The 11,977-nt window shown below is 36.2% G+C and overlaps 1 protein-coding gene across 1 annotated transcript in view; it reads left to right on the top strand.

The window, feature by feature from the left end:
- Positions 1-113: 113 nt before the first annotated feature.
- LOC138051384 (dnaJ homolog subfamily C member 11-like) overlaps positions 114-11,977 on the top strand; it is a 28,599-nt gene continuing 16,735 nt past the window's right edge. Inside the window, exons 1-13 of the mRNA XM_068897574.1 lie at positions 114-259; positions 338-424; positions 1,148-1,190; positions 3,641-3,711; positions 4,226-4,255; positions 4,366-4,437; positions 5,406-5,473; positions 5,622-5,673; positions 7,036-7,158; positions 8,503-8,570; positions 10,059-10,123; positions 10,783-10,907; positions 11,642-11,721. Coding sequence (XP_068753675.1) covers positions 194-259; positions 338-424; positions 1,148-1,190; positions 3,641-3,711; positions 4,226-4,255; positions 4,366-4,437; positions 5,406-5,473; positions 5,622-5,673; positions 7,036-7,158; positions 8,503-8,570; positions 10,059-10,123; positions 10,783-10,907; positions 11,642-11,721 — 950 coding nt within the window. The 5' untranslated portion in view covers positions 114-193. The remainder of the gene's footprint in view (positions 260-337; positions 425-1,147; positions 1,191-3,640; positions 3,712-4,225; positions 4,256-4,365; positions 4,438-5,405; positions 5,474-5,621; positions 5,674-7,035; positions 7,159-8,502; positions 8,571-10,058; positions 10,124-10,782; positions 10,908-11,641; positions 11,722-11,977) is intronic.

Below are 11,977 nucleotides of genomic sequence, written 5' to 3'. Positions count from 1 at the left end.
TCGGACGGCCCTTTGAAAGGAAAAAACTCGTTTCTTTAAAAGAACTGAAAATATGTTTCCTTTTAACAACTATTACATCCCGTTGATAGAAAGTCATGTTTCCAAACCTCCGCATTTCAGAATTTCGTCATTCCATGTTTTGGGGTCGCCCTGAGCCAGCGTTTTAGCAAATAACAACCAGCGGTGTTTCAAAATGGCGGAATCTGAAGATCAAGAAGAAATAGTGGATTACTACGCTATTTTGAACGTCAGAAGAGAGGTAGAAAAATCCAAGAAATCACACAAGCTTAGAAAAATACTTTTAAAATAATCTTGTTTGAATTTCGTTTCATTTCAGGCGAATGAAAATGAGATTAAAGCTGCTTACAGGCGGATGTGCATGTTGTATCATCCCGATAAACACCGAGATCCCGCGAAAAAGAAAGTGAGTTTGTTTACAATTTATCGTGACGTCTGATGGAATACAAACTTAAATTCTGATTGTTTTCTAACACGTTGATTCCCATGCCTGAAAGTACTCTGTGTTTGCTGCTGGGTAGATAGTTCTTGTTATTTAAAGTGTATGTCTTGCCAGCAAACTGCTTGTCCAGTTCAAGTAACCATTTGAAATACGTATATACATACGTTATATCCGTTGACTCTGACAAGTAAATTGCACGATGCCCTTCCATTTATTTGCATGTCATTGAATAAAAGAACACCCGTTACTTTATTGTTATTGTTCACCAAAATTAGTGAGTGGCAAAAAGTGGCAGGTATTTGTTACAGGTCACAGGTCAGGTTTCCGTATCATTGTTGTATTGATGATAAAACATCCCTAAACCCTTTATTAATGCTAACCCTAGGCCTAAAAACTATTATTTTGGCTTAAGGTTACATTAGAAAAGGGTTGCAGTTGTTTTAGTGATGTTAAGAGGTCTTAAGACGATGACCTGTAAACCTGACCTGTGACTTGTGACCTGTAAAAAATAAAAAATACCTGCCTCGGCAAAAAGTATTTGGATATTCTGCAATTACTTACAGCAACTCTCCTTACTGTTGATTTTCCTTTTTTGTAATTTTTGAGGAGTGTGATTAAGTTTAGTTATTGATCTCAAAATATTCATAAAAAGTGTAATATTCACGAAGTTTCTATCTGTCGTCACAGATTGCCGAGGAGCTTTTCAGTAAAATCCAAAAAGCTTATGAAGGTATAACTCTTGTACAATGTAACTAAATTGAGGCAAATGATTGCTTCCTAAAGTTAGATTTAGTATAAGGCAGCCTAATGTCAGTTTTCAAGTACTGGTTGTTGTATTGTATGCCTGATTAGAAACAAAGCATATTGTGATGGCCATTTCATGCATTGAAATAGAAACTTGTGGTCTTAAATGAACTATGATGCAGTTGATGCTGGGATAAGGGGCTTAAAGTCCCAATCACTGCAACAAACTTTTCCACTTTACTTATTACCAAAAATCGTCCCAAATACATTGTTAAGTTTTTAGAACCTTTTGATTGAAAATTCACTTTTTTATTTGCTTTGAAAGACTGGAATAGCAGTAATACTCTGATCGACTTAATTGTGGGAAATTTTCATGGATTCGATTCACGCTTGATGTCACAAATTGTTTTGCATTGCGATAGTTCTTTGAAAACAGCAATGCAAACTATAAGTACTGCAATTTGTGATGGCAACCTAGTATCGAAGCCAGTCCCCATCATTGCTCAGCTATTGATCGAGTATGACCACTTTTCCAGTCTTTAAGAGTAAATAAAAAAGTGAATTTTCAATCAATGGGTTCTAAAAACTACACAATATATTTGGGACCGTTTTGAATTGAATTGAATTGAATTGAATTGTAGAATAAATAATGCACCAGTCAATGTAAATCCCGGCCTCCCCCAGGCCGGGGATTAGCGGGGCATAGCGAAGTCATAGGGAAGGCTTTTTCTTTTATTGGAACTATTGAACGCCCCCGGGGTGCAACGTTAATTCCTGTGTTAACGGTTCCCGCCCCTGAGAGCGGGGCGTTGAACGATGTGGGAGACTGGAAGTTTCCAAAATGGCGGCGAGCATCAGCCTAATGACCTCTAGGTAATCTGTAATTCAAATGACTCATCCCGATTCGGAAACAATCAGAACTAGAAATTAAAAACACAGCGTTTCCTCTTAGAAGCGTTTTATCAGCAAATCAGTCCTACATTTTGCAATGTTTGCCCTTAAATACAACGTTTGTTGTGTTCACGAGTTCATGACCTGTGTAGTTTAAAAGAAGAAAGAAATTCTACTGCCAATGTCAGTACATAAAAGTCCTGTGTGAATTTTCTGTGGACATTAAAATTTAAAGTGTGTTTAAAGGGTGCTTTGCCCATCTAGAGCGGGGGATTTTCCATGCAATGATGCCCCGCTTGGGGAGGTTTGAAGTCCACTTTGCCAGCTGCCCAAATCCATGTCCCCGCTAATCCCCGGCCTGAGGGAGGCACGGATTTACATTGACTGGTGCATAAAGTGCAAAAGTTTTTTTGAAGTTACAGCGCAAAAGTTTTTTTGAAGTTACAGGCACTGTTGAGGACAGTGCCTACTATTGTTATTTCGCACACGTTCTGCGCATCTCAAGATACTGGGGTTTCCTATTGGTGGTGCATACTAATACAGGGGTAATTTTCCGCTGTTTAAAGCTATGCGGAGAAAGTAGAACTTAGCTAGTGCTCTTGGTATCCAAAAAGAAAATTGGAGGTAACCATGCGTTTTTCAGAGATAATTATTGAGCTTCAGTTTGAAAAAGAACACGATGCAAAAAGACCAAGTAGGCTAACTCAATGTTGTACCCAATTCAAATCTTTTGGAAATAAATCATTTTGTTCCAAGTATTTCCATGTCATTTAAATGTGAATGCTTCATTGTCATGCAAAATAAATGAATCACACAAAGATTCTTAACCCTGAGAGATTTGAATTGGGTACAAGATTGAGTTTAATAGCCGAATTGGTCTATTAGTTTGTACTTTAAAGCTTTTTACAAATATTCTTTGTAATGATTCCAAGTTCGAGTGAGGCCTAACACTACTGTGAAGTTTTCATACCCAATTGTTCCATCAGACATCAACCCTACATGTAGTATTGGAATTGGACCCACTCAAGGACAGAGAAAACCTGACCGGGGTGGGATCAAAAAATCCGAAAGTTGTGGGTTTAAATCCCACCCTGGTCAGAGTTTTTCTCTGTCCTTGTGTGGGCCCAATTCCAATACTAGGGTTGATCTCTGATGGAACAATTGGGTATGAAAACTTCACAGTAGTGTTAGGCCTCACTCTAACTTCAATATGCTACTGAAGAACAACAACTAATGATTATCCTAATATTCTTTGATTAACTATCTTTGAAAAATTCGTGGCTACTGCCAAATTTCTTTTTGGATTTCAATGACAGTTTTTAAGATCTGCTTTTTCCGCATAGTCAGTAAACTGCACAAAGATAGGTACCTTTGAATTAGTAGGCACCGTCCTTACCTTTGCTTTCTTTCTTATTTTATTAATTGACATACAAATAATAATTAATAAATAAAGAAAGGAAAATTAGTTATTATTCCTGTCATTGTCATCATCATCATCTTCAGCAAATTGTTTTGTATATAAATTTTTATTGTTTTGTCACTCAGTCCTTAGTATTCCAGAATCAAGGGGGATTTATGACATTTATGGCCAAAAGGGACTTAATGCTGGGTGGGAGGTGAGTATTAAGGTTATTACATTCAGTTTTATAAAAAGAAAAACAGCATTATACCAAAATTATACGACGTTTCAAAGACGTCTTCGAAATGTTGCAAAAAACTGTTATAGTTGCTTTCGTTCTTATGTGTTTTAACAAACCTAGTGTAATTGGAAATCTACAATCAGTTTGCAAGGTTATTACCAGAGAAGCCACACTATTGAGAGGCAGTGTGGCCCAGTGGTTAGGGCACTTGCTTTGAGATGGGGAGATCCCGGGTTCAAGACCTGCTCTGACCACTCGTTGAGTTTGTTTGTGGTAGTCTCTAGTTCAACTTCCAAACTGCACCTGAACTGGTTTGCCTCTGGCCAGTTAGGATTCTTAACAGTAGCAGTTGTTGATTGTGTTTCATTGACCCTGAAAAGTCCCTGTGGAGAGCGGTCAATTGTGTATTGTGTAAGGCCTTAGGTATAGCCTGTACTCAACCTATTTCTGGTCCAAAGTCCACTAACTGATGTGACATTCATGTTAACAGGTAATTGAAAGGCAAAGAACTCCTGCTGAAGTAAGTGTCACTTCTGATATTGGAATTTATGCTTAATCTTAATTTTTTTGGATGGAAAGTGGGGTACCATCTAACCTATGAAAACTATTTTCAATTTTTATCCTTCCCAGATCCGTGAAGAATATGAACGACTTAAAAGAGAACGAGAAGAGAGGCGTTTACAGGAACTCACAAATCCATCGGTGAGATGGGCTGATTTCAATTTTACAATAATGTTACAATAATTATGCTAATTTTAATTTTGAAAATAATTATAATGTTTTAACCCATTGACACCTCAAATGCCCTAGGACACTCTCAGCTTACGAGTAAAATCTGTCTTATTCCCAGGAATCAATGGGTTAATTATGCTAAATTTGCTTTAATTTTGCAGTAATGTTATTATGAAGCCATTTGTGAGTAAAATTGTCTGGCATTCGACAGAGTTAAGTCTCACTCGTATGAGTTGATGGATTAAGGACGGTGCATCCTAATTAACAATATTTTTGCCCCGGTGTGTGATTATACAGGAAATGTAGATCTTAACAAGTGTTATTAAAATCCAAAAAGAAAATTGGGGGTAACCACGCATTTTTCAAAGATAATTCATGAATAATATTATTTTGCAAAAAGCTTTAAAATACAAAGCAATGTATGGCATTTTTTCTCAAATTGAATCTTAATTATCTCTCAAAAATGCATGGTTACCCCCAATTTTCTTTTTGGATACCAAGAGTACTTACTAAGATCTACTTTCTCCGGATAGATAAATATCCCTGTATTAGTATGCATCACTGATAGGAAATCCGAGTATCTGGAGATGCGCAGAACGTATGCGCAATAACAATAGTAGGCACCGTCCTTAAGGGGATGTAGTGATTGAGTGGAGGTAGAAGTTGTTAAAGGGGAGTATCTGGGGAATATCATCATGTCATCATCAAAAAACTGCTGCTCTTCCTTGCCACCAAATTATTTATAACAGAATGATATAATTAACCAGTGTCATTTGAGAGTTAATCTTAAGAACATTGTATACTTCAGAATTTAGCCCAGACTATAAGTGTTGAAGGTACAGCCCTTGGACAAAGAGTCAGTGTCACATTACCATATGTTATCATGTTAATCATTAAAATAATATTACTGAACTATCTTTGGTTGCTTTTGTCACCAGGGGAGCATTTCAGTTGAAGTAGATGCTACAGATCTGTTTGATACGTATGATGAAGATTTTGATAGAAGGTAAGGTGTAAAAAACTGGCTGCTTTTGGACAACATTAATTTTTTGTGCCTGACATAACCCTTCTTGCATTCTAAGTAGACTGAAAGTTTTTTATTTTGCCCTACACATAGCAGAGTTTGACTTCCTCTTTTTCTTTTTTGTTTTCAGCCCTTTGCCTAGTATTGAAGTGCGTTCTATGACCATTTCTCAGTCAATTGAGGTATGCATTTTTTTTTTAACAAGAAACCTCAGACAGTGGACACAAAACTGTTGAGTGTGAACTCTTCTGAATCGCAGAGTTTCGAATTAGTAAGCATCATCCACGCAGTCCCTCAGGATTGAAAGCTGATCACTTAGCAAAGTGCATGGCATCTCCTTTTCAAAATTTAGTGATATAGTTTACTTAAAGGGGCTACTTCATGCAAAATGATGTAATTTCCTGACACCCAAAATGCCCAAAAAATAGAATGAAACATTGCAATAACTGTTTAACAACATAAGAGAAATACAACAATAGGAAAGAGAAGCATGAATGGACACAAATGGACAAGGTTGAAACAGATTGCATTTTGGTGATCTTGAAAAAAGCCAGCCCAACGTTTTTCAAGTTTATGGCAAGTAGCCTGAACCGTTTCTTGCTAAAAACAGCAATGCAGAAGTCTGAAGAAGGTCGTTTTTGCTCAGGATCATCTTGTTTGTAATGTAACAATAATTTTATGAGTAAAGGAATTCCACATTGCCATTTTCTCGTGATTAATTAGAGATTTCCCCCAAACTCCGTAAAATAGCATGACATAGCCCCTTTAAAGATCTACGGAGAGGTTGGTGGTAGCTTTGTCCAAGGTCTCATCCATTTTAATTTAACACAAATAAAAAGAGGTTCCCTCAAATGCCCAAAAGATATTTTAGTTCACAAAATTATTAGGTTGGAGGCAAAGATAGAGCTTACTTGGTGTTTTCGTAAAATTGAAATTAGAATTTGTGCATATCAAATGAATACAAATTATTATCAATCTGAGACAAATTATTTGCATAGTGTAGTGGATATACACCCCGGGTGTTACACCTTTACCGGTACCAATATTGTCTACCATGCCTTTTCAACACATAATAATTTAAATGTACATGCTTCTTTTTAATAATCAACTTTACCTTGACAGGGGCTTTTAATCAGGCTGCCAACTACTTACAGTAGAACTTTATGAATCCAGAATTTTTTGCCAGCTGTTTTATGACGTGGTCACTTCTGATGTAGGTCATGACCTTTCCACTGTGTGTACTTCTAGCCTTCTTGAAGCAGTGGGGTCAACTAGTTATACGTCATCCATCAAGCAGGGTCAGCTGTGAAAACTAATCATAGGTTAGTGGTCACAATCTACACCACAAGTGATCACGTCATAAGACAAGAGAAAAAAAACAGATTTTTATTGACTTTACCGCCACCACTAACCACGACCTCCATACATTTCATGATGGGAAGTCAATTTCCTAGTTCGTTGCATCATGTGTCTGGACAGCTGTCCAGTGTTTGTCTTGATCTCATGTGATGTCGACAGAATTTGACTGTTCTTTCTTCTACAAGGCACCTCTAACTACAATGGACACCCTTACCCTTAGGGGCTCTGTAAACATCAAGAACGGAAATGGCAGTGGAACAGTATCTGTGTCGGCAAGAAGGGTCTTGTCCCACAGAGCCTGGGGCTCGGTGAGTGGTGCATTACTTTTTGAGTTGTCTTATAAATCATTGAAAAATTAGTTTTATCAAACATGTTAATAAAGGTCGAATTACCTGACCGTGAATGATTTGGAAAGCTTCGCTCTGATGAAGGGCTAATGCTTGAAATGTGAGCTTTTCAAATCATTCACAGTGGTAATTTGACCTTTATCAACATGTTTTGATTAAACCAAATTTTCCTGTTTCACTCTCCCACTGATGCAGCACCACAGTTTCTTTAGAAACTAGAAATTTGTCATAAATCATTGCTCAGACTGGTAAAGAACAGATGGACATGGGAGGTGGTGCTTTCAATGGGTCATGTTGTGGGTGCTAAACTGCCTGGAGTCTTGACATTTTACATTAAATTTTATTGTTTTTTGATGCCCACATACATGTATAGATTTTGACTAAAGGAAATTTCATTGACACTTGAGATATATTGAATGCTTATTGAGCTTCAGATGGTTCAACTGAAAGGAGATAGAAGGACGATAACAAAACTATAAGTGAGACAAGAAAATCAAAGCAAAGAAACTGATGGACTTACAGCTATTTTCTCTATCTGGTGTTGGTGGTAAAAATAGAACTTAAACTGTTCACAAGATGACTAGTGAAAAAAAAAGGAAACTGGAAAAATGGGAATTATGAAACTGAAGCAAACAAGCAAAAAAAACAAAACTGGAAAAATGTGAATTATGAAACGAATAAGGACATGACATGTGGCGGCAAGCATGTGTGAAGTAGAAGTTAGAGTACACATTAGCTGCATTTAATTTAATTTAATTTTAGTTTGCTAACCAAAATTGATGGCAGTATTTGATACTAGGACTACAATTGTATTGATGGTTTGCATCTGATGTCACAGTGGCCGTGTCGGTGTACAGAACAATTCAGTAAAATGTCTTTTGGGATTTGACTCTATAATAATTATCATGTAAAATGTGTGGGGCTATTTTCTGTTGTTTCGCACACTAGCATGGCAGTCTCATCATGTGGATGCAAACCAAGATTTTCTCGACACATCTGAATAATGTTATGTTCGTAAAGGGAAAAATCAACATAATTTTATGGTTGTAGGTAGAGGTTAGCCCATTCACTCTGAACTGCCCCCCCCCCCCCCCCCTCACCCCCCTCCAACTGAAGAGTAAAATTATCTAGCGTTAGACAGAGTAAAATCTACAAGTTTCACCCCCCAGGGTTCAATAGGTTATTGACCAATAATGTAACCACGGACCCTCAGCAAGAGCCTTATGAAATAATGTATTTTGTACCATATTAATTAAGAAACATTTAGAAATAGAGATACCTGATATTTTATTTTCATCATTATAGGTTACATTTGAGGCTGGGGAAGGTTCTAAACTGACCTTTCGTGCATTTGCCAATGTGACACAAAGAAGGTAAGCGGTGGTATATAGATGTTAAGAAGAAATGGTAAGTAGTATTTTAATTTTCTTGCATTTGGTTTCTTGCATTTAATGCTTGGTGTTCCCCAATTCAGTAAAATGTGCTACAACTTGCAACATTTTTTGCTGAAAGTGCGTATCACTTCAACACAGTTTTCCACTTTATTTATTCTCTGAAATCGTCTCAAATACATCCTGTTGTTTTTAGAACCTTTAACTTTTTAATTAGCTTTGAAAGACGGGAAAGTGGTCATACTTTAATCCACAACAGAGCAATGAAGGGAATTAAAGGTTTAATACAGGGTTGACGTCACAAATTAATTTGCATTGAGATAGTTGTTTGAAAACAACCAATACGATTAATATGATTACATATGGAAAGCATTCGATAAGATACTATGGCTCTTTCCTCTGGTCAAAACTTACAGAAGAATTGCGTACTGAAGGTAGTCTGCACAGATTGAAGACTAAAATCAGGAGAACTGACCTGACTGGCATAACTGATGATGGCTGCAGCAATTGTGTGCTTTGGAATAATTAACTTTTTTGAGACTCTATGTCATTAAGCAAAATTTTTACTTGTCAATAGGTTTTTGAATTCTTTTTAGTTTCCCTAGCTTTTACTATTTTTAGCATTGTTATCCTAGATTTTTTTTTTTGTGTGTCACCAATTAGTGCTATGCGCTAGAGATTCTCGACACATTAATAAAGTTCATCATTATCATCATCAACAGCAATGCAAATTAATTTGTGACGTCAACCCGTAGTGAAATTTCAATCTAAGGGTTCTAAAAACAATGTGATAATTATATTTGTAATGATTTCGGAGGGTGAATAAAGTGGAAAAGTGAATTGAGGTGATAGGCACTTTAAAGTGCAACTGAACCGTACAGTAATTTTTCAAAATCTATGTATTTTTTAAAACAACATCCAAAAATATGTTATGAATTGGTTAAATCCACGATTTACACTAAATTTTTAAGTGCATTAATTATATTTTCTTGATAATCATATTTATGATGGATGCTGAAAACTGTGTTTCTATTCAGGGACAGGGTCAAGCTTATTGCGACGTCTACAAAGGGATATTGATCTAGCAGAACACATAGAATATTATTTTCTTTGGTAAGAAGAATGTCAATTCAAGGCGATATGCCAAACCGGTGTGTTGCCTTAGAAGACAACTTGTCAAAGGTCCTTTGCAAAGGTCACTTGGCCCAGTCCCCCAAGAATTAAAAAAAAAACTCAGAATTCGGGTAGGGTACAAAATTCAAAATGATTTTTAAAATTGTAGATTTAACCAATTAAAAAATTTTTTGGAATGTTTATTGCTTTGAAAGATATGGAGATTTAAAAAAAAAATACTGTAAAATTGGGATTACACTTTAATAAAATCTGATGAAACGTTATCAATTAGTTGCAAGTCCTTTATTCACAGTTTGCCTTGATTATAAATAATTGTTGTTTTCTGTCAATTATCAGTTATTGCAGTGGAGGGATTGCTTTGGGAAGTCACGAAAATGGCCTCTCTGCTGGAGCAAACGGCAGTGAGTATAACGTTTTCTTCTCAGCATCCCCTTTTAAAATTTACCGTTATATCCAGTTGACTCTTTCAGATTTTTCAACCAAATTCTTTTCAGTGGTCTCGTTTTCCCCAAATCATCTTCAATCGTTTGGGATGATTGTGGAATGTAACATCAGAATGTAACCTCAATCAAGATGTTGCAGTATTTGTTGATGATCATTATGAGCACATATTATGAGTGGCCTGCACAGAGTGTCAGTAGTAGATATCACCTGCATCCCCAAAAGTGTTATCTGTATCTAATCTTATCAGAGAATACTTATGCACACTCACGTCCAAACCAGTTATAGTGGAGTGCCACTGCAAATGCTAAATACATGTACATTGAACTAACACTAAAATAGTTCATTTGCATAGCAAAAAAACATTACCACAGCCCCCTTAGCAGTATTTGACACAGGTCTAAGTTTGTTTATGGAAACAACATGGCACACTACAGCCGTATATAATATCAGAAAAAAATCTAAAATTGTCAGAAAATATTATAAATGCTGGAGAAATCTTTCCTACTATTATCAGTCGATATTCTGACTCAGCAGTTCATAATGAATATTTGCGGGTTTGCGGTTTAATTGCACTGATTCTAAATTTCATAGTTCTGATTGTTCTTTTCTTTTGCAGTGCTTGCCAGACAACTTGATAGACACACTGTGGGTTACATTACTTACCAAGGTGGTCTACAGTCGGCAATGAACACCACAGTTATAAGAGAAACTGAAACCAGCAGGGCAGCCCTAACAGTTCATGTAAGAAGCTTTTTGAGAGTTTCTTTTCCAACTTTCGAGTATTTTTTTTATTGTTTAAGAGACATTGGCCCAACCATTTTCTACTTGTTAAGGACGGTGCCTACTAATTCAAAGGTATTTTTGCCCTGGTTTATGATTATGCGGGAAATGTAGATCTTAACCACTGTTATTGAAATCAAAAAAGAAAATTGGGCGTAACCACGCATTTTTCAAAGATAATTCATGAACAATATTTGTAAAAAGCCTTAAAATACCAAGCCATGTATGGCGTTCTTTCTCAAATTGAAGCTTAATTGTCTCTGAAAAATGCATGGTTACCCCCAATTTTCTTTTTGGATACCAATAGTACTTACTAAGATCTACTTTCTCTGCATAATTTTAAACCGCGTAAAAATATCCCTGTATTAGTATGCACCACCGATTGGAAATCCGAATATCTCGAGATGCGCAGAACATATGTGCAGTAACAATAGTAGGCACCATCCTTAAATGAATAAACAGTTTGAGTGTGGCCTCGAGCTGCTGTTGAAAATTTTAATCCAAGCTTTCGCTGATGGTGTCATAGATCAGTGAAACCTTGGATTAGAATTTTCAAAAGCAGCTCAAAGAGTTTATTCATTTTTCTAAAATATGCTGCTATTAATGAAAACATCAAACATAATAGTCATTTTAAATTAAACTGAATTTTCTAAAATTTTGATATTATTAATTTTCTCTTTCTTTTCTTTTTTCAGTTAAGCTTTTCAAATTCATTTTTAATGGCATCATACACAAGGAAAATTGAAAAGAACACCAAGCTTAAAGCGACCATAAAGTATGTGTGCCTTATACGAACTCTCTATGACAGAGACAGTCAATGAAATAAAATGAACTTAACTGTAGTTGTTCTTGTAACTGGAACAAAATTAATTTGGACTGAAAATATTTTCTGTACAGCCTTTTAAAATTTGGTTGCTAAGGGTATTGAGGTAAATCTTGGAAAAACCTGTGTAGCTGCTCTAAAGGCTGCTTTTCTTTAGCGACATAAGCGTTAGCACAACTAGGATATAACTTAGGTGCATCGACCCACG

The sequence above is a fragment of the Montipora capricornis genome, chromosome 6 (genome assembly GCF_036669925.1).
Source record: "Montipora capricornis isolate CH-2021 chromosome 6, ASM3666992v2, whole genome shotgun sequence".
NCBI classification, from domain to species: Eukaryota; Metazoa; Cnidaria; class Anthozoa; order Scleractinia; family Acroporidae; genus Montipora; species Montipora capricornis.
Note: the sequence above shows the minus strand (reverse complement) of the source record. Positions and strands in the feature narration are given on the sequence as shown.